The 23,544-nt window shown below is 40.2% G+C and overlaps 1 protein-coding gene across 1 annotated transcript in view; it reads left to right on the top strand.

Moving 5' to 3' along the window:
* The window catches only part of ARHGAP18 (Rho GTPase activating protein 18), a 66,431-nt gene that overhangs the window by 10,736 nt on the left and 32,151 nt on the right, over positions 1 to 23,544 (top strand). Inside the window, exons 3-4 of the mRNA XM_009880194.1 lie at positions 18,068 to 18,267; positions 20,604 to 20,839. Of these exons, the coding sequence (XP_009878496.1) occupies positions 18,068 to 18,267; positions 20,604 to 20,839 (436 nt within the window). The remainder of the gene's footprint in view (positions 1 to 18,067; positions 18,268 to 20,603; positions 20,840 to 23,544) is intronic.

The following is a 23,544-nucleotide window of genomic DNA, read 5'->3' as shown; positions in this document are numbered from 1 at the left end:
GGTGCGCTGCATGGTGGGGAACACCTGCACTCCTCTTACAGAACTGCAGATAACCTGCCTTCCTCTCATCTTCTGCACGTGGCATGGTGCAGCCAGCCTCACAAAATGAAACAAAAGCCCCGCTTGGATTCCCTCACACTGTAACAAGGTAAATTAAAGTGCAGCTTCTAAATTATGGTTGGTTGTCAGTTGATAAGCTCTTGAAAGGTTGCTGATTTGTGCCTTGTTTAAACACACCTTTCTTTGCTCTGAACTTTGCACCAGAAAGATCGCTTTGGTTTCATAGTGCCCAAGGTAGTACATCAAAACAGTATTGGGAATGAGAATTATAATCAGAATAGCTCTTATAATTTCCTTTATAAAACACAACCTATCTTTTCACTGCAGTAATATTTTCTGTTTTAAGGGTAAAAGAGACTAAGAAATTAAATATATAAGACGTTATACAACTATGTCATTTAAAATGTTAGGTACTAATTAAAATATCTAAGCATCTGTCCAGTGATCCAAATTCTCTCCCCCTTCTCTTTGAGAGAAGGATATTTACACTGTAGTACTTGTTCTTCTTTGAGGTGAAAGCTAAGAAGATGACTGTGTTTGTTTGAACTTCTTATTGTGGATGGTGCATACAAGAACAAACTCAAACATGACCTTTTTTCTACTAGTAAGTTTTTACGGAAAACTGTATGAGCTTCATGCTGTGCAAGCTGGTATTTGGCACTTTGTACTTCAAATCAGAAAACAGTTTATGAAGATGTATGGTATTAAAATCTGTGTGATGTGTCACAGTGTTTTGGTTTCTGGGTCTTGCCTGAGCTTTTGAAGTGATTGTTAAAGAAAGTTTAGTCATCCTGTCTTAGGGAGTGGAAGGGAGACATTCGCTTATGTGTTTTCACACACTGTCCATTTGCTGAATTATTTGATACAGATTTCTCTATACACAGACTTCAGTACAAGTTGTTATAATTTCTCTTAAGAACTTTCATTTTAAATATATGTATATGTTTAATCTCTGAAATACAGATTAGGCGCAAATTCAGTTTTTGTTGTATGCTTTTGAGGAAGTTGCTCAGTGAGGTCTGGATAGTTAGCAGCTAGCAGCTGGAGCCAGAGTGTTGGTCAGTACCGCTGCACGCGACCGTGCCAGCGGGAAGTGGGGCAGGGGATGGGATGACAAAGTACTCAGCGTAAGCCACTTTCTATGACAGTCTTTTCAAACCTTTCAAATTGTGTATTATAATCTAAGCTTGTACTTAAAGTTTCACAGGAACCTGGAGGCAGGCTCTTGGCTGTCTCTTTTAGCAACAAGGTGTTCCCTGTCCCGCGAACAGATCACCAGGCTGGGCTGAGTGGTGCTTCTTGGGGCCCCTCTCCCCTGCAGCGTGCTCAGACCAGCACACACCTGTCGGGTGGCTGTGTAGCTGTATTCATCTGGGTTTGAGCCTAGGCTGAGAAACCTTTCCTTCGACCTGGCTTGGCCTTTTGGGATTATTTCTTTTTTCCCTGGTGCGTGGTGTGGTGTTGACACAGGTGCACAACCTCTGATTCTGGACGAGGTTGGTGCCCTTTGAGCCATGCTGTATTATGTTAGTCTCCTGGAGGTTTTGAACCCCTGTTTCTTTCTCATCTTCCAAGTCTTCTCACATAAGTAATTTTTTATAAAAAATGGAATTCAACTTTGATCCAAAAGAGCTTCAGTTGGATAAAGGATTTTTCTCCAAGTAGGTTACCTTGCACAAATCACTAGTAGCAGTTACTGTTCTTATTATGTAGAAGAATCAAGGTCAAATCTGCATATGCTGGTTTGGTTTCTTTTTCTTTTGATTTTATTTGCAACCTTCCTTATAGGTAAGGCTGTAGATAATCTTAGTGCCTGTGCATGCAAACATTTTTATGTGGGTGTATTGGTAAATAACTTTTTTTTTTTTTTACAATGTCTACTGACTTGTATACTTTTGTATATGCCTATAGACATAATTCAGTTTGCTGGCTGGGAAAACTCTCAGTTTTTGGCTAGCAGTGTTGCTCTAGGCAACAATTTTTTGGTATAAAACCCCTTTTATTGGGCTACTATAAAATTCTTTCTACAGTCATGATTTCCTTTAAGACTTGGAGTTGTTCTCTGTCTCTCTGGATTTCTTTCCTTCCATTCTATAATACATACATTGTATAAGTATATATGTTTATATATGAATAGATGATCTGGAATTCCATGGATTTGATTTCTGCTTTCGAAAAAGCGATGGTTTCATCCCATCTGAGCACACAGGTCATTAAGTATATATACATATTAACCTCTTCCTTAAGATTTGTTTTATTTTCCTTTCATTTAGTTTTATTCAACTTGACGATGAGGATTGGGAGGTAAAAGGTTTTTGTTACAATGTGCAACATCATCTGTTAATGAATATCTCTGAAATAATGGGGGACTCTTACACTCAAAACACTGTAGGACTGCTTAAAAGCTATTAACATTGAAAAAGTTTTCTGGTGTCCATCAGACATCCCACAATATTATGTGACGATTGCAAAAAAACCCAACCCTATTCTTAATATTTGGGCGGTTGGAAATTTAGAAATGAAAAGTAACTGGACAGTTTCTCATTTTGCACACCTTTATTCCAATAATTATAAAGGCTTTTCAGCTGTTCCTTTCATCTAAAACTTCCTAGGTGACTTAAGTAAGGTATTTCATTATACCACCACAATGTTGGCAGGACAAACTAATCTCTGTTTTAATTTAAAGCTGAAATTATCCTACTTTGGTAGCACTCTGGAATTGCTGAACATGTTTTGTACTTACCCTTTGTTTTATTTTTTAGATACGTTCCTCATTTTTGAATTAAAATATGTATTTATGCCCATATGTTCTTAATCATTACCGAATGGTTTTCTGTCTCGTTTTAAGAACTTTTACTCACTACCTGTTGTTTAAGTTATAGTAAGATTCTTCTGAAGACTGATGAAATTTATCTGACTCAAAATATTAGTATGAAATTAGATTTTTTGACCAAAGGTGGAAAAATAAAACTGTTCAAGGAAACATATCCTAAAAGCTTAAGATGCTTTTGCAAGTAGGAGCAACAGTTTTGCAGCTTATAGTAACCAATGAGGGAACTGTAGTATTTTAAAGCTGTGATTTTTATTGTTAACTGTGTCCACTTTGATTCTGTGGCTTGTTCTGATCTAGTCGGAGATGATCGTTTGTCCCATTGCAAGCTACTGCTGTCACGGGAAGCCATTGCTAGTACTTTAAACAAGGAAGTGACTTACTATAGCTAACGAAAGGGCACATCATCTTCCAGGTCAAGAATGGGACATTCATTTATTGATATATAAGCTGCCTTGTGGCTGGCCTCATTAGCTCTGGCAGTGCAGAGCATATGCTTTCCATGCCTTCATCCAGATCCCAGAGTATGTTGTATGTCTCACTGGTAGTTGTCCATCAGGGTGGTCGGTCAAACAGTAGCTTGGCAATTTTACCTCAGGAAATCCATCACCTCCTTAGTGGTCTTCAGGCACTTTGAATCCATGTGTCATCCAGTCTGCTTCCAACTGGTTGCCATCTGAGAAGGATGGGAGGGTACTGCTGCAGTGAGGTGTCATGGGACAATGAGCTGTGCCAGCTTACTAAAAGGACTTCCATATCCAGTTAGTTTTCTAAGGAGGCCTGTGACCCTTACAACAAGAAGAGGGTATTGCTTTGTCTTTTTCCATTGCTAAGCTTCCCTTATACCACAGGTTTTGCTTTCCCAGAAACATCTGCTTTGTGTGGTTGTCACCAAGTTGCTGCTGCTAGACAAGTGGGACTTTGCCTGCTCGTCATTTGTCTGAGTGAGCTCTCCATGATACTGAGGAAATTGTTAAAGAGGTCTGACCAAGACGTCTTGCATGTTCCTTCTGCTAGATACATCAGGGTCCGCCTGCCCTTGTTTCTCTTGCTTGATAGCTTGGAAGAAAGGCCAGGTGGCTGGCATATCCAGCTGTGGCAGGCTCACATGTGGATAACTACTGGACAGAAGTGACTCCATACCTTGTGGTTCCTGTAAAGGATACCTTGCAAGTGTTTTCCCAAAGACATCTAGGAGTGGAAAAACTCATGACAAGGGCCATTTGAAGTCTGTTCAACACTTCTGGGAATCCAAGTCTTCTGCTGTGTGAAGCTGAGTGAGCAATACAAGGGAAAAAGCAGTGGCATTGGGTTTTTGTGGGAGGTGGCTTTGCTGCTGAAAGGGTTGCTATGTTACCTTGGATGTCTAATGGTGACCTCCAGTAGAAGAAAGCCTAGCTGTTGGCTGCAGGGGCAGAGCTGCATCTTGTCATTTAAAACAGTAGTAATAAAATGTCATATTTATTCTGACAGAGCATTGTACAAATCATTCTAACTAATTTACATCTGAGGTGTCATGAAACAGCAAAAGAGGGAAAATGAGGTCAGTTGCCTAGGGAGCACGGTCAATGCAAATATCCTTAAATTCTTCATTGTAGCTTCCTGACTTTGAAAGAGGAAGGAGATCTGAGCACCTCTGGTGAAAAAAACCAACAAGGGTGGCAGAAGCTGTAAAGTATACACACCAGTTTTGCATTTAGAGAGTTGAGAATTCAGAAAACAGTATAATTTAGTTATACGGGCATTTGTCTTTGAATGTCTCCTTTTCATCTTTATGTTAAAATGTGTTGAACATTTTCTGTTACAGAGTTTCTACTTCCCTTGCCATTGCTCTGTTGACTTACATTGTAGGTTGTAAACCCTTTTGAAGCTGACAAGTGTGTGTTTCCATTTCTGTGTTAACCTGTCAGCACTTGCATAGTCTTTGTAAATGTAAGGCTTTGTCCAGGTGCCTTATTTTGGCAAGGGAATTATTCTTTATCCTCTGAGACAGAATTGGCTACTTATACCATGAAATATTTCTTGTATCTAAAGAAACTTTTAAGGCTGCAAAAGTGCATGATCAGTGCAGAAAATACTAAGAAGACGTTTACTTTAATACCTCTGGTAGGAAGGGGCTCAAATGCGTCACCCTGCCTGAGCTCAAATGATGAATTTGTCACCTGGATCAGGCCCAGCAATGTTTAGTTCCTTCATTGCCACCCCAGAACTGTTGGTGTGTGCTGGTTCCCTAATTTTTAGGGTGCTTTAGGGAGCACTTCAGAGCTGGAAAACCAGCAGAGTCCTGCCTGGTGTGATGACATGAGGGCTGGGGTCGGGACAGAGTGGTTGGGCACTGCAACTTGGGAGCTGGGACTGAAGTACGTGTGGGGCTCCCTGCAGGATCTGCTCTGGTTTGCCTCACACCTCGTTCCCTTTGCTGTTGAGAAATGTCTCTGTGCACCTGAGTCAGCCCCGTTCAGGGTGTCTTTCCTTCCTCCCTCCCCTTCCCCTCAAATTGCAGTCTTCAATCACTGTCATAATACGATGTTTTCAAATTAATTAAAATAGAGTTTTCATATATGACTTAATATTGCATTCAGCAAATTTTTTTTCTCTGTACGTATGATACTGGATAAAAACATATGGTATTCATTTGTAGAAGATGCGTCTCACAATGGGAAGTACAGATGGGCAGCTTCGTCCTGTAACTAAAAGTCACAGATAGTAATACTCAAGACTGCGTAACATTGCTCTTGTTCTTCCGTACACAGGGTATGTACATAGAGCAAAATACAATATTAATTTGTATTTATAGAAGCATCTGCATATGGATTGTGCTTTATTTCAGGTTTAATGCGTTACATGTGAAGCATTGTATTTCATTTTCCTTGATTATTACTGGGGTCTGTAATCATAGCTACTTAGTGTTATGAGTATGTACTATTTTTATCCTATTTACACAAAGGAATATGTCTAAAGTTGAAGTCAGGGATTTAACCTCTAGATACACAGGAAAAGTTAAAAGAGTACAATGTCATTTTTTACTTGCATTTTTTGCTGGCAGTTAATGCTCCACTGAAGTGTTTCGTTTGGGAATGCAGGGTAAGAGTTATGGCTAATATTAGTGATGCAGTAATTTTAAGAAGACAAATGGATGTTGCTTTATATAACTGATTGACACCTTCCAAAATAAACATACCTTTTTAGAACAATAATCATGGAGAACATCATCAGCTGAAAAAACATAGGTGGCACCTATACGTTGATTTAGAAACTGGTATCTCGCATGTTTGTAAGATGCTGGTAAAGAAAGGAGTGTTGGTTAGGAAGGAAAAAAAAGGATTTTCTTAAATAATTTCTATTAAGAATTATCATCTAAATAATTTATAAATCTAAAAAATTACTTTTTTTTTTTTTTTTTTTACTACCAGTATTTAATATTTAAATACCAGAATTCTTGCAGTCCCTGCCCTCATCCTCCTTTTGATGAGTGTAATTTAAACTGAAGTTGGTAATAACTCTTTTGGTCTTCTGTTTCCATAATTCTGGAAACAATTTTTTTCTCTTTTTACTAGCAGCACATCTTTTTTTCAGCTGCAGAGCCAGCAGTGACTGTCAGCCTTCCCTTTCCGACCAGTCTTCAACATTTCCTCTTGCCATCTTAAAATATGATGACAGTCTTCCATGACTGTGTTAAGTTTTGATGAACTCGCCACCCATGTACCCACATGGAAAGGAGACTGCTTACGCCAAAAAAGAATCAGATCTAAGAGTAAAGAACAAAAAAATGTAATGCGGTTAGTGGAAATGAGAAACAAGGATCACATGTGTAAAATCATGATCAACTAATAATAAAATGCATATAAGGTTTTTTAGGGTTTGTTTTTCATTTTGAACAGTTGTTCCTATTAAATGATTGGTATTGAACTTGCATATTTTGTTTACTTTTTCTTAATTTCCAGTGTTTGTTTCTTTTCTGGTTTCCCCCCTATTGTTTGGTTTGTATTATGTTCTCTTTGTTTTTCCCCTCTCCTGGAACAAACCAAAGCCTTTTTAAAATCCTTCCTGTTGAAGTTTTGGTTTTGTATTCAAGTGCTGATACTCAGACCTTGTGGGCAGGTACCACAGTAATGTGACAGTAGGCATTTAGTGATGAGTGGCATGCTATCAAGGGAGACCCAGACTGTGGGAACAGATTAATTCCTGTGGGTAATCTGGCTTCCCCTCCCCATCACTCCTCTAGAAGCTGACACATCAGAAAAGACGTAATTCCTTCCTTGGTGTCATCTCCATCTTGGGTTATAGGGCATTTCTTCTGTGTGTGGATGTTTTTTTTCTAAGCTGTGGTGGTGAAACAACAGAGCAGCTAGAGCTCTTAAATTACAGCCCAGGCGTTTATGTCAGGACTACCACTAGTTTCCAAACTTGCACGTGAATGCATCTATATATTCAAATCGGTAGCTGTAAATCTGTGTATTTAATTTGTAAGTGAAGGGGCATATTTATGCCCACAAGAACCAGTAAAGCTTTACAGGAAGCTTGATTGAAAAAATACATGTTTTTATATCTTTTCTGCTGACATTCGGAAAACAGAGGTGGTAGCGAAGGGGGAGAGGGAAGGAGAGAATCTGTGGTCCCGAGTTGCTTCCTGCTCGCTTGGTTGTCTACTGACATTTCAAAACTACCAGAAATATGAAGGGGGAGGGAATATATTAATGTAATTTTGTTTTATTTAACGGGTTCTTGCTGGATCACCAAACCTTTGGAAGTACTTGTTTGCGTAGGTAACAGAGATGGCTGCAGACAGTTCAGCTGTTACACCCCAGGATCAGGTATTTCCCAAGAATATTTGCTGAGAAGAAGGAATTGGGTTGGAAAGGAGACATTGCAAAGGCTCATGGCTTTAGCAGTTGCCCTTGCAGAGAAAGAGTAAGAATGGTGACTGGATGCCCTTTTCGATCTCTTTTTGTTGAGGTGACAATGGAGTTTGCTGCTGCTCTGTCTGTGCAGCATGTCTGTGGGGAGAGGATGTGAAGGAAACAGCTGGATCAGGGCAGACCTGCGTTCCCCTCCGCCTCTGCCGTGGCACTCCCTGCCTGGCTCCTACTAGAGGAGTTCCTCAAAGTGTGTTTGCCTCGTGTAGAGACATACGCAGCATTGTTGTGCTAGCTCCTCTGAGAGCAGGTGAAATCCCAGCGTCCACTTTTGAAGCTGGTTGCACACACCTCCTTCCTCATGCTGAGCCTGAACTAAACCCAGATGTTCCATCCCTTGCAGTGTCCTCGAAGCCTCCCTCTCTCCTATCCCCTTGCCTTTAGGGATGCTTCTTAAAAGCATCCTCTCTGATGTTTGCTCTTAACAGACCTGTATCCCTCAGTATACTTGGGTGCTGGCCCACCTTGCACATGCTGCTCTCCTCAGCCCTTTCTCCTTCCTCCTCTCCCTCTCTGGTCCAGCTTCTGTGAGAGCACCTTCATCTGCTTTGTCTTACTGCATCTTTGTTGGTGGTTTGTTTGGACAATGAAAAGTTTCCTTAAAAAACGTCTCTACACTCTTGCACAGATTTCCTTGCCTGCTGTTTGAGAATGCTCGTACAAATTCATTTACCATTTATTCTGAATGTAAGGATTATATTGTAATAAATTGCCTATGAATGTGTGACAAATTCCTTCTAGCATAAACAAAAGTACTGAATTATGCTGAAAGCCTTAATATTTGCAACTAAAAGGGGTATAGGTCTAACTAATAGGTCCTTTAACATCGTAAGAGCTAATGCTTTTAGATAGCTAATTGCTTTTAGAGGCACAAAAGTGACTCCAGTATCATGTCATGGCTGTAACTGTACTTTACTAGGTGGTCCTTGTATTTGCCAGGATAGCTTAAATCAGGCTTTGTTGCCATGCTTATTTTTTTCCACTGTGAAAAGAAAAATAAATTATTTAAATCTTTCCTCTGTGTGCCTCTCAATAATGGAATTACAAATACTGTATCTATTTCACTTCCTGGTTTATTCTCTTTGATATTTGTGGAGCCTGAAGTAATCTCACACAGGCTTTATTCTCTTCTTTGGGAGAAGATTAGTTCCAGTGGTTCTCTTAGAAGATTACAGAAAAAGTGTACTTTTAAAATGTGTATGATGTGTTCAAATATTTTCCCAATAAGCAGCATGAGATTTGTTACAGAGAACGTATTTTGCATACATTTTTGTAATTGATATGAATTGTAGAGAATGACAAGAATGAAAACTGCAGAGGAAAACATCTGTGTCCATATGAAGCCAGGTGGTGTAGAAGGCATTTGGAAGGCATGAGAAAGGTAGATCAACTGACCGAGGGTCAGGGCAAAGGAGATTCGAGTGAGGCCATTCCTTTACCTATTTTCCTAGCTGTGGGCAATACATTTTCTTTAAAACTTGAGCTTTAAACACAATTAGGGTTGTATGTAAGGGAAATATACTGGGTGTCTACTGAGTTTGGAGACTGACTTCTGTTTTCATCCAGTGGGACTTGAGGTTCTGTAAGCACTTCCAGCTCTTCCAAAAGCCTGCACCAGTTGCAAACCTGCTTCTAACATGGTGCCACTTGTGTGAATGTACCTATACAGGTACATTCTATACAGGTCACCCAGGTTCCCTCGTCCCCTTGTTTTCTCCTCTGGTGGATTTTGCACTCCCAGGAAAAGCTATTTCTCCTTTTTCAAAGCCTTTGAGAGTCTTCATTCAAGTGGTATGAGAATTAAAAAGGTCAGAATGGCAGGACCTGAGACAATATGGTCTACTTCATTTTCTTGATGCAGAAGTAAAACCCAAACTGATTTCTTCTGATACTACTTCTCAGTTTAGCTAATTCTGATAATTTTATTGCAAGTCTGATAATATGTGATGTTCTATTTAAAGCTCCAAATCTGAGTCTGTGAGACTCTCCTTTCACTAAAAGAACTAAGCAGACTTCTGTATTTTGTGGTTGGAGAATAAAGCTAAAAGCATGCACTGAGTTGAACAGCTCAGGCACTGGAATGCAGCAGTCCTCCCCAAAACAAGGAAACACAACTGGTGCAGTCATTTTGGAGGCGACAGGCTTCATGGCTGCAGTTGTCAATCCTGAATTCTTTCTCACTTTGTGTGCAGTGGAACAAGATCACGTTTGTCCTGAAACAGCCTGGGATGGCATATCAAATAATTCTTTTGCAAATGTTCAGAAGTATATATGTTATAGTTCTAACACCTTTTTTGATAATAAATCATTTCACATCATCAGTGATGTGGGGCTGATGATCTATAGCATCATTTTAGATAGGGTATGTGTATCAGTTTACCATAATTATAATTTATCTAATCGGAAGTAGAAAATAGGTAGAATCTAAATGGCTGTGTAGGAACATGAGGTTCTATTAAAGGAAATGTCATGAAATATTTTAATCTTCTTAGAAGTGCTGCATATAGTTCAGGCCGATTAAGTTTTGGCATCGTATCTGGAATCTCCCATTTCTGGTGCAGTGGATTAGAATATTAAGTGCAATAGTCTGTGTCATTGCCACAATTCCCTTCCTGTTTTCTTCAGTGACAGGTTGAGGTTGGGAAAGGAGGAAGGTCATGTTCACTAAGGTAAAAAAGTCTTATATAAATAATAATGAGGATGTGACTGGAAGCAGTACAGTGTACACGTACTTTTTAGATTTATAGTCTGGCAGCCCTAACTTTGGCCTGTTTTGCATTTACTATTCATGAAGGGGTTTAAAATGCCAGTTTGTGGGGTTTTCTGGGTTGGTTTTGGTTGGGTTTTTTTTTGTGTGTGTGTGGTTTTTTTGTTTGTTTTGGGTTTTTTGGTGGTGTTTTTTTTTTTTTTTTGTTAATCTCCAGAGGAGTTTTGAGCAGGTATTAACAGCAGCTGATGGTATTACAAAAAATCCTCAGAGACCCGATTCTCTTTGCTCAGCCTTTTTTACGCTCATTTAGAAAGTGAGTACTGTTTTATACCCTCTCTGCAATCACTTTGTACTCTGTCTTTGGAAGGAGAACAGAGCTTTGCCTCAGTTCGTACTTCTCTGGCTTTTCTTTGGAGCTTAAGGGGGATTTGGGCAAGTTTGATTGCAATTGACATTCAAAATGTCCCATAAGGTCACAGAGCTGCCAAAATAAAACTCTTTAAGTTGGGAGAGAAGGAGTGCTAAGTGTCAGTTCACCAAAAATACTGGAAATTATGTTGTTTTGTTACTGTTATCTTTGCATGTCCTGTATGACTCTCTTGAAAAGAACAAGTTGCAGGAGAGTTTGCAGTCAGTCATGGAAAGAATAAATGATAGAAAAGGTAGAAAGGAAAGGATGCAGTTGTTGCAACGAGTGACAAGATGTAGGAGCCAGAATGAAAAGCAGAACTACAAGCCCAGGCCAGTATCCCAGCCAAGAACAGGGAGCTCAAGCCAGGCAACTGCTGTAGCCATTAGATTAGAGCTTTCTTGGCTAATTCAGTTAAGAAGTTTTTGCACCTTGCGGTGCTACTTGGCTTCTTGAAAGGAGGGGAGCCATGGGGGGAGCTTTGGGCTTAGGAGCTTTACTTATTCCCACACTTCTGTAGCTCAGCCTTCTGGATGAGAATTGGGACAGGAGACCACATTGTTTCCCTCTCCTTATCTTTTTAGTTGTTTAGGTTTGAAAGGACTTGGGAAATCCTGTATTTATATTTAAGAGCAGAGCATCTCGTTCATGTGATTTCTCAGTAAATAGTTTTCAAAATGGGCCACAGTAGCCATAGGCATTTTTTGGATGCTTAAATCCAGTTAGCCTTTGTAAAAACTTAAAATGACTTACGTGAATTACTGCTTAACTTTGTAACTCCTGTGTCAACAAGATAATTCTGTTTTGAGGATGCTACTCTATTTATAGCCACAGTGCTGGAGTCTGTCACAAACCCACAACAGCAGAGCTTCCTTTTTTCTGCCTTGCAGTTCAGTGTGGGTCAGATTTTGATCTTTAACGCTCAGTGGTCCAGTGGTGAAAGACTCCAGAGATCTGAGAATTCTTGTTTCTGTCACTGATTTGCACCGTGAGATTGAACAGCATGCTTCACTTCTCTGGGCCTTATACCCATCCCTCTTCCCCCACTCCCCCCAGCCTTTGTGTATCTTGTTTATCAGGTTATTAACAGATCTAACCACGTGTTGGTATGATGCTCAGAGTCAGATGAGGTATGGCTGCAAGAATAGTACTAATAGCTTTTACGTAAATGGCCAAACGTACGCTGGCGTTGGGAGCAATGACTCCCTTTGCACGGGCATTTCAGAAGTTGCTGCTGTAATGTAGCTGTAGTCACATATGTTTTTGTTGTTTTATGTAACTCTGGAAGTAAAGCGCTAGTTTATTGGGGTGCCAGAGAGTGTATCTGAAGGGGCTGCAGTGCTCGAGACATTGCCTGTACAAGAACCCCAATAGCAATGGTTAATGGCCAGGATTACTTAAAGAAGCTTTTAAGGCCAAGCATACGAGGATTGTGTTTTCAATGTACAGCTTAAGGAGGTGCAGTAGTCCAGTTTGGCAAGTAATTATATCACTTCATACTGTAATGTGTTTTTTGCACTGTTCTCAATGTTGAAAATGGCTGATACGAACAAATGTTTGTGAAACGTTTACTCTTATGGAACATTGACTTGGCCTTCAATTTGGAACCTGTTTAAAGACAATGTTTAAGACTCCCGTAGGCTTTGTTAGGAGGCTGTGGAATAGGACCATATTTGTTTAACCCCAGAGAGTTGAATCCTAATTGAGGTTAAACCCAGTAATTAATCAGATGGCCTCTTCCCTTGTTCCGCTTGTGACGCTTTTTATAGCTGTAAGAATTTTTATTCAGAAAAGATCCAGGCCTGAATTTTGAATTCCGAAGTTTGGCAAAAGTGGCTGGAAAAAAGGACCCCGTACAGAAATTCCTAATTTTTAGGCAGAACAGTTGTTTCCCACTCCTCCCTTTCACTTGCATTTCATCCATTGTTGGTTGGTTGGTTTTCAGGAAGAAGGTAACAGATTGTAGAGACCGGTATCTTTCTGCTTTATGTTCGTACAGTATTTAGTAGCTGGACTTTGTCCTTTCCTGGAGTCGGTGAACCCTCCTGCAATAATCCTGTTAGAGGAACTTCACTTCCCTTTCAGCAGTGTTAATCTATTATGTTTGGTTCAACAGTGTATTTATATTCCTTAGTTTTTATGACCCTGAACATCCTTGCATTTAGTATTTCTGCTTTTCAGTATATTTACACATCTAATGCATGCATACCTGTATATAAGGGTACCATGTAATTATGAAGTTTGTATAACAATGTAGAAAGATCATATCCAGATCCAAAATTAGTGGCTAGCAGTATAGAAATTGCACAGATTATTTTTTTTCTCATCATTCACCGTTTTAAAACACAACATACTCCTTAATTTTTGAGTGAGAAAAATGGAAGTAAGGGCAAAATTGCTTTTTTTTTTTTTTTTTCTGCGAACTGAATTTATCTTAAATGCCAGTGAAAATGCAGCTTACTAACTGATTAATCTCTAACCACTGTAGTTTACACATGACAAGTATCAGTTATGAACTGCTAAAAAGGCACTGGAACAGGCAGGGAGGTTTAGATTTCACAGGACAGAAAATAAGGAATAAAGACCACTGAACTAGTATAAAGTACTATTGATGAAATCAAAATCAGGCTGACAAAACCTGAAAAAAGCACATTTTTATCATGGTGTAAAACAGTGATTACTGTGAAGAGTCATACTTCTTACAGGCTGAGAAAGGACACAGTTGGTCACAAAAGGAAAGGCTGAAGAAAATATTTGCGCACAGTCCTTCTCCTTTAAGTACTTGCCACAATGTGAAGCTCATCAGTGCTTAGTGAAATAAGCCAAATCTGGTTTCTTTCCTTGTAAATGTAAGGAATGGTGTTCATTACAAGAATTGTTTCTCATGGCTCCCCTCTGGAAGAGCTGGAGTGCCTTGTCTCACATCTTTGATGTTTCTAATAAATAAATGCATCTCCGGTGGGTGGGACAAGAAGATTAACTCTGGTAAGAGACTGCAATAACTATATTGAAGAATGGGTTTTATACCTTGGGGCTCAATTTTGTACTGACATAAATAGGCAAAAATCTTATCGTCTGCAAAGGGCACGTGTCTGAGTATCAGAGGTCGGAACTGACTGTGTAATTTGGAAATGAGAGTATTGCACTTCTCCCTGTAAAGCTATTTGAAGAGTAAACTATTTACTAATGATTGGAAATAGATGTTAATAAGATTTTAATAGAGTTTGAGAGTGTTGTTAGTGAAGACTTTAATGGAAATACGAGTTTTCTAGGGGGAAAAAAAAACTGCTGGAGAGTAAACTTACCACTTAGTAATCTGAAATGCTAGATGAGTAGTGTTAGAAAATTACTTTAAGTGACTGTGTTTGTTAGCAGCATCTTACATTTTCTGGGGGGAGAAAGATCTCCTTGAAGATACTTGTGAAAAGCAGCTGCATTTTTCAAATTTTAAATAGAAAAATGAAACACTTGAAAACTTAAGAATGTGCTGGAGAAGTAACCTATTTTCTGCAACAACAGCAATAGCTTTTTTTCTGTAATGAACTGTGCTTATTTTCTACTGATAGTTTTTTGGAAAGCAGTCTTCTACAAAATTTCCAAGTGTGCAACATGAGGTATTTGAAATATGTTTTTGAGATTGTTTTTTTAATGAGTCTTTCTGTGAATGTGGGATTAATTATTTTTAAAAAATAACTCTCTTCCAGATACCCCATAGTGTTATTACTAAGATTGATTGCTTTTCCCCTTCTCCTCTCTTTTTTTCTTGGCGTTAACTTGTTCCTACCTATGCATTTTGTTGTGTGATATGCAACTAGTGCTTACTATGCATATGTTTGGAGAAGGACTGAATTTAGTCGAACGTCACAGCAGAAATCCCATGTTCTTGGTCTTGTCAGCAGATACCTAAAAATAAAAATCTTGATTTGGAACCTATTTTTCCCTGTGCTGTGCATTTTCAAAATTATTTTCCTTTCGTCATCTACACCAGCCCTATGGTATCAAGACTGTCCTCATTATTCTCAAAGGGTCTTTCTTGTTTGTGCCTCTTTGTGCACAGGGGTTCAGAGGAGGAACAGAGATGCGGATGGAGCCACTACTGTGCCGATTTTGCACCAAATACTGCTTCACCAGTGTCTTTCTCTGGTGGGGTATGCAAAGCGAGAAACGTTGAACCAAGCGAAGAGAAAATAAGGTCTGACCCGCTCTGTCAGCTAAAGTTTTAGCAGTTGTTCTCTCCCAGCCTGAGCCTCCCTCCTTCCTAGCCCACAGAAATGTGAATTGTGGATGTGGACAAACGCAGATGGCTTTGAAGGGGTGTGCAGTCCAAGCAGAAACTGGGGATAGGAGTCGATTGAGTCTGGCGAGGGAAGACAAGGAATGGCGGGTGGAGTGGCAGCGGTGTGGCAGTGGCTCCTGAGGAGCCGAAACGCTGCTGGCCGGCGCTTGGGGCTGCAGCTGTGAATGGGCCCAAGGCAACACGGATTTTGAAGGAGATTCGCAGCAGAGCGGTAAGGGTTTTGTGCGAAGATTTCTTGGAAGGTTCCCTTGGTCGTTCGTGTCCTTCTTGGCGAGCTTTCATGAGGAGAAGTGGTATTACTGCCTGCTCAAAGTTGGGAGATGCTGTCTGGATTCGTTAATGAGAGATGGACAGGTCAGGCCGGGAAGAACCTTACAAGAAAAGCGGCTTATGTTTGGCTGAGTAGAGCAGAGCAGGCCTGTGACCGGTGATTGAAGGGTAGGGCGCAGCCTCTGAGGGTTAATGGAGTGTTTTTAATGTACAGCAGACGCTCACAGGGCCCTGAAAATAGCCTTGAGTGCTCTGTGCTGAGTATCGGCTGTGCATTTCAGGGCACAGACTTCTCTGAGACAGGAGTTGGTCCGTGGGAGGTAGCGACCTGGCTTTTTCAGAAGGACAGGAGGAGCGCTTTCCTGGAAGCGTGGCACAGAGCCGCATCCTGCTGCAGAGTATCCCACCTCAGCCTGCCACAGCCCCGCAAAGCGCACACTTCTAACGTTGACGATCTGTTGGTTTTATCTTTTGCGTGGTGTGCTGTGGTGGTTAAATTTCAGCTGAGGTGGGTGAGCGAGAGCGGGTTGTTCCAAAGGTGAAAGGCCAGTGAAGACACTGCCGAGCAGCTCCGCAGGGTTAAACCCGGGGACGATAAGCTGAAATCTGACCTCGCTCGGGCTGCAGAGTCTGTTCCTAAGAGGGACCCGGCCTGCTCTGAGCACCTTCAGCTGCAGGAGGAGGGAAGCCAGGGCAAGGGCTGGGAACCCCAACTTGCTCTGGCCACACTCAACACCTATGCCAGCTGCTGGGGACACTTCTGATGCGGCTCCATAAACATCTTTCTGCAGTGATTAGTGTTGGATTCACGAGCAGCGCAGGTCGCACACGGGACACGCCTGTCAAGAGAAGTTTAAGAACTGAGGTAGCTACATGGAGAAATTGTATTTATTGGGTAACCCGCACTACTAGCAAGATGTTGTTATTGCCATTGATGCAGAAGCTAAATACTCCTTTAAATACTTTTTTTCCCGGGCTTTCAAATAAGGGCAGGTTAAGGAATGGTGTTGGGGTGCATATTAGCTTGGTAATTCGTTGTCATTCATTAACTTGTACCTGGAGCAGGGAGGCAGGGCAGGTGGAAACTCATAGTCCTTCCATAAGGCTCTTTACCTTTAAAGGCAAAGTCCATATAGTTAGTATTTCTTATCAGAGAATCAAGCACGTTTGGTGTGAAAGGATTTGTGACTTGGACATACAAGGGGCTTATCTTCAGAGAAAGGTACGTTTTTTTTTTATTTAGGGGCAGCTAACAAGTATTAGTTGTCCCAAGATAAAATATAAGGACGAGGTGCTTTTGTTTTTATTCTAGATAAACTTGCAAAGTCAGCCAAATGGGAAGGTAGGACTCAATTTACTGCGTTTACATTGTGATAAATTCACAATGCTTGATCTTTGATATGCTTTTCTCTCGGAATAAGTTATATTTTTTACTTAACCCCAAACCATGCCTCCTTTTTTAGAATATGGAGTCAAATTTGGACATAAAAGACATCTGAAGTTGTTTGTGAAATATTAAGAACTTACTGTTTTTTAATACAAGGAAGAATTTTGATACACTGTCATAATAGTAGAGTAGCTTAGTTTAGAAAGGACCACTGGAGATCATCGTGTCCGATCTGCCTCCCACTCAAAGTAGGACCAACTCTGAGGTTAGATCAGGTTGCTGCTCATGTAATCCACATCTTCTTTCTGATACTCTGAATCAGTTGGTGGCTTTTGATTCGGTATATTGGACTGTAAGGATGACATCACTCTAACCTTTACACTTTTTAAGAGCAATTCTTTGCTAGGTCAGTGGTAATTTTTGGCAATGACTTAATGAGGTTAAGGTGAGACCTAAAGGTTTCAGCTTGTTGGTTTCTTCTTTCTAGTTGCAGCTATACTTAAGATGAAAGATCCCTTTTGAAAGCTTTAGCAACATACATTTAGCAGGGTGAACCAAAAACCAGTAACATCAGACTATAAAAATAGTAAGCTTTCAGTTAAAGAGGAAGCAAGATAGAAACAAATAGTGGCCTTTATTAAATGTTTGGACTCACCAGTTTACTTCACAAACTGTAACTTCAGTAATTCCACTTTGTCCTTTCCCAGATGTAATTAAGGTCATTGATACCAGACTAAACATTTATAAAAAATAAAAGCAGAATAGCAAAGGAAAAAAAGTAGGGGTACTGTCAAGCTATAAGAATTTACTCAGGTAGAAGGGCACTTTTGAAAAATTCTTTATAAATGGTGATGCTAGGAAGATATCTATCATGAAGTTTGTGGAACTGACTGTTGTGAGCTGAATTACAGGTTTGGTGTAACTAGGATTACTAGAACTTGGATTCATTGTTTTCTCTTTAATGCAGACTCCTGTGCTGTTCTAGATTGGGAGATAGGTATAGCAGAAATGTTAAATTAAAAATATATTACAGATATTAACAATAATTTTTAATATATTGGTTTGCTTGTTGACAGTAGTTTTCTTAGATATTTTGGCTCAATTCATTACTAAATGCCTTCACAGATGTCAGTATATCCTGTATTTTAAAATGCTAACCAACAATTGCTTTTTGGTTCATGTTTGTAGCCGTCGGTCTGGCCAGTATACAATGAACCATGACCATTCCAAGAAGACCCCCGATGGAGCGTCGTTTGACCGCTCAGGATCCCAGGACTCCTTGGATGAACTGTCTATGGATGACTATTGGAAAGAACTTGAAAACATCCATGAAACCAGAGGAAATAATCATGAGGAACGAGTAGCACTTGTAGTGAAAGAGCCAGATGGTAATGAAACCTGTTCTTGTGAATGATCATCAGTTTGCTGATTTAGGGATTTTTCTTTAAGTCTTATTTCAAGAGATGGCACACACCAAACACGCTTAAATCAAAAAAGAGGTCACTCTGCTGAACATCCACTTTGAAAATTCTGTTGCTTCTGATGCATATCAGCAGAAACAGGTAGTGCCCTGAAAGAAAATTCTATCAGAGATAAGTTAAAGGCTGTTTTTCCTTTAAGCTGTATTTGCAGAACATCAGAAAGGTGCCTGTACTTGCAAATCACAACAATTGAAGCTTTATTTGCGGTTTGCTGTTAAACTAACTTACCCTTTCACTCTTTGTGTATGTTGTTCGTTATTGTAGCTATTGTGGATAGAAACCTCACGCTTTAGAAGACAAGCCAATGATTAACCAGTTTAAGTTTAGTGAGTAACTTTTTACACTTGTAACTATTGTGACTGTTCAGTTGTGTTATTTGTGTTTCTCAGAAGCATCGATTACGGGCCACTCCTGAGGGCATAATCTTAGAAGAAGTTGGGCAATTTCTTTATTTTTCTTGTCCTATCAGAGAAAAGAGAAGTAATATCCTTAATTCCATTCTTCTGTCAAAAATTATTTTTAACAGTGCAGTATCTGCCTCTCTTCTATTCTTACAAGGGGCCTACAGTCTCAGTAAATTAAAATGGTGAGTTTTGCGTTTTGGTATGGCCTCTCCATGAGTGAGAAGATGTGCTCCATTAGCTTTCAAAGGGATTTGCACTTCTGCCTCCCTAGGCATTTTGAAACATCACTGCTGTTTTCAAGTGCTCTGAAGAGGGTAGCAACATGGCTGCTGGAGAAAGCAGCAAGGCTCTGAGCCCATGTGCCTGGGGAGCAGGGCATCTGACGGAGCTGTGAGGCTGTCTCCAGAGCAGCAGAGCCTATTGTTGTGCAATGCATGAGCCTCTTCTCTTACCCCAGCTCACTGATGCTGCTATGCCTTCCGGCTCTGCACTCCAAACCCCACCATTTCTTTTTTTAATAATATATTGCCTTCTTCCCTCTAATTACCATTCCAGCTCAAGCTGCTGACTGTGGCATGCAGCCCAAGTGAGGCAGCTCAGTTGAGTTGATCAGCTCGAGTAGATGTTGCTCTGCCCCACACCTTGCCTAATGTGCAACACCTTGCTCGGGTATGAGTAGTCCTGAACATGTGGGACACTGCATCTGGCTGATGGGCCTGCCTGGACGGGGGCTTGCTTGAGACATGGTCATGCAAATTCAAGGCAGGGGAGAGATGAGATATACCTTGCTCATGTCTGCTCTGGCGAGTGGGTCTAGCCTTTCTTTCCAGCCCTAATAACAAATTCTGATTTTTGTCAGAGGCTCACTGTTTGCACAGCCATAGCAAAATTAATACTTAAAATTTGTGTCTGTTTTCTGAATGCTGTTAATATCCAGGTGCCCACTTGGATGTGCCCTGGGCACTGTGGGAAACCACAGTCAATAGTGAAGTTGACGTGCCAGGTTTGGAGTACTTTTAGATATCCGATAAATGGAAATGTTGCTTGAATGTTTGAGGGGGTTGCTGGCGTGCAGCACAAGCTCAGCTGCTACAGACAGAACTTAGTGTTTTAAAGAAAGTATCATTGGAGAGATACTGATTTCAGAAGCAGAAGTTTTGCCATTGGTGACAGTATTTAATCGCTTTCTCCTCTTTCATGTGCAGTGATCTGTCGATAGATCATGTGTAGTGATCTGTCAATAAAGGATACCTTATCAGCAATAAGACTAAAACAACAATTGTTTTGTGGGCTGTCAGCAGGCTGGAGACCATGTCATAAGAACTGATTAAAAAACAGCATTAAGGTGACTCCTGTAGCCTGGTTTGTCCTTCATTAAATTGAGCTAGTGGAGAGCTGTAGGATTAATGTATCAAGAAAAGTGGGCAGAACTATATCAGTAAAGGAGCTAAAGAGATTGAGGATTGAACTAAAAACCAATGAAGCATCAGTGATCAGAGGCTTTCAAACTTCCCCATCCACATTTATATCTAGGTACATTTATAAAATGATACATGATTTAATAGAAGTGCTGTAGATTATAATAAAGATTGCTCCTTAGCAATCTGTATTGGCTTAACTATTTTAAAAACTTTGATATCATACGTTAACCCTTTTGAAGCTCTTTGGAAACAATAGCTTTTTTACAAGTCATGACAGTGTAAGTAGTTGTTCCTAATTGTGGATCTGTTTAGTACTTTCCCTGGGAACTGCATTAACTATACCATGTTATTAACATCCAGTGTGCTTAACAGTACTTGAAAGCCAACGTTTATGCCTTTTTCTCTTTGCCTTGCTCAGAGGGAGAACTGGAAGAAGAATGGCTGAAGGAGGCAGGTCTGTCAAATCTGTTTGGTGAGAGCTCTGGTGACTCCCTGGAAAGCATGGTGTTTCTGTCCACACTGACCCGAACCCAGAAGGCAGCGGTAGAAAAGAGAGTAGAGACTGTCACGCAAACCATGAGGAAAAAAAACAAACAGCATCAGATTCCTGATGTCAGAGACATCTTCAGGGTACAAAATGACTCAAAGGGAAAAGTAAGTTCCTGTCCATCATTTTGTTTGATTCTGGCAGAGAGAAGAGAGGGATGTGTAGGCGTGGGGGAAGAGGAGAGGGATGCACAGACACAAAAGGAATATTTCCAGAAGATTTGTGTCTAACTTTTCACTGATTTCCAAGGGAATTTTTTACTGAATTTATGGGAATAGCATTGGTCCAGATTTGACATTGCATTAAACAATTTTAGTATGTAGAAAGAAGTATGTATATTGTCCTCATATTACTTAAAGGTGATTAATAAAACAACCACTCCACAGTCAAGGTATTAATCTGAATTAATTTTAATGCACATGCAAAACTCATTACAACAATCACCCAAAGAGCTACCAAAAGCCCACTTATATCTTTGGGTGGTAGTGCCCTGCAGCCATCTCGAGGGGTCTGCCAGACAGGGGGCAGTACCTCTCACTTACTGGTGCTCGTTTCTTTTTTTTTTTCAAAAAAGGAAAATAAAGGGACATCAGCCTAACCTACTGTATTTTGGCTAGGTCTTTATGCCTGTCAGCTTGGGGCTTAGACCCTGTACTAACTCCCAGGGCCTATGCGTGTCATTAAACTGTGTGTGGGAAGTTGCTCTGACAGATCCCGAAGGGTCCCTATCGCCTCTCATGGGGTATGGAATGGGAGAGTTTCTCTTCCGTACACAGGAAAGAGGAAGGAGGTACATGTATACTATGATAAGAAGTCCCCTTCTTGTGGAGAAGCGTATGTGTCCTCTTTGCTCCCCTGAAAGAAACAAGATCTTCAGCCGTAAGAAGACTGACCTGATGAAAGTGTATGGCTAGCTTACCTGACCTCAGCTCTGTCCCTCGTTCTCACCGCTGCTGCTGCCACCATTCAGCGCAGTGGCACTGGAAAGCATGGTGAATTTTGAGGGGATTTAACTTCCTCCTTCTCCCAACAGCTTCCTCTCCTTTGGCAACTCCTTTCAGATTCAGTAGAGGTGAAATGTAGTGGGGGTGTTTGCAAACTCAGATGTATTTTCTGGAGGCACAGCTTCCCTTTCAGTGTTCTGCTTTGCCTGTGGTTGTAGAAGGGATATTAACTCCATAAAAGCTATCTGGGATCTGATTTGGAATTGACTACACCTAAAAATTACAAGATGTAATAGCAGAGCAATTTAGGTAAAATATCATATAGCTTAAAGCAGTATAATTTCCCTTTCAAGTATGTTATTTCAGTAAAGCACAAGAAATACTCATGTTCCTGTATTTAAACTACACATTGTAATGTTTGAAAATCATATGTCACGTTGTTCAGTAGACGTCTGTGTCTCTTAAACTACATGTTTTGATATTGATGACATCAGTGAGAAGTAATACAAACAGGCATATGATTGTAAACATTTAAGATGTATAAGGTCAGAATATTTATTAAATATAGAAATAACTGGGGGGAAAAAAAGAATCCTTCTAAACATGTCTCCTTGACTGAAATAAAGTAGTACAAGTGTAGGCCCTCAGAACTATACTACATTCATTTCTCTGAAGCAAGATGATTATCCAGAAGTCATTGCTTGTGGTTACTCATCTAATCTCTCACAGAAAGCCTGTAGTGAAGTAGCTTCTGCAACCTCCCTAGGTAACTTACCTCAGTGCTTTGTTACTGTCCCATCATTTGGAAGCTTTTTATGTAACAGGAGAGGACTGAAGCCATCTGCAGCTGTATGAAGTCATTCCAGGTTAATAATAGCCCTCAAAATTCCTATAACCTCCCTTCACCTGCAGGAAAGCGGGAGGAAAGGTAAAACAATAGTGTTAATGTTTCGCATCAGCGCAACAATTGTGTTGATGTTTCTACTAAATTTCCTGCCATATTCCCAAAGAGAGGCTGGACTTTTGGTACCTTGACAGCTTCCCAGTCTGCTTGCACTGTTCTGTGAAACAGTAATGATTTTCTGGACAGTCATGCTGTCTTCTTCCACCTCTCAAGATCCCTGATTTTAAAAAAAAGTAAATACACAGGTTTGTGTTGGTAGGAGAAATCTTTAAAACTTGATTTATTTTTTTCTCAGCAAGTATGGAGTTATACAGTGCTTGAGTAAAATACCATTAAAAATCCAGAGTGCTAAACATTCATTGTTTATTTGAGTTGCCAAAAAGTTAAAAAAAAATACTACGTGGGTATACCCATATGTATATGGGTATGAGTATACCCATACACATTTTTACACACAAATTATACCCATGTATATACCCATACATATATATGGGTATAGATTTTCTACGTGTTCTGAAATAGTTTTTTCTATAGTAGGTGTGATCCATTTCATGGAATGTGACAAATTTTGAGACTGGGTAGTGTAGCATTGTCAAAAGGAGAAGATGGTTCAAATCCTTTCCTGTTTTGTTGGCTCTTTGAAGAGTCCTAGTTTTGCTGCTGGGAATCTAAGCTGTAAGCACTGATACTAATGTCAGGCTGCCCTGCAAAAGGGATGGGATTGTTCTGTAGGGGAGGCAACCATGTAAGATTTTGCAAGAGGAAGGAATTTGGGCTGAGTCCGTCAAAATGTCTCCTCCAGATTCCCTTTCTGTATCCTTTACAATACAAACTATGGCTTTAGGTCAAAGAATACATTTTCGTATTCTTTGCAACTCTGGAAAGTTAAGGCTTATACCCACCTATCCTTTTAGGAAGAGTGGGGAATGGACTTCATTAGTTAGTTTTTAATTACCTAGATTTC

This window comes from Charadrius vociferus, unplaced genomic scaffold, assembly GCF_000708025.1.
Source record: "Charadrius vociferus isolate BGI_N301 unplaced genomic scaffold, ASM70802v2 scaffold82, whole genome shotgun sequence".
NCBI classification, from domain to species: Eukaryota; Metazoa; Chordata; class Aves; order Charadriiformes; family Charadriidae; genus Charadrius; species Charadrius vociferus.
This window is presented reverse-complemented; position numbering and strand designations above follow the sequence as displayed.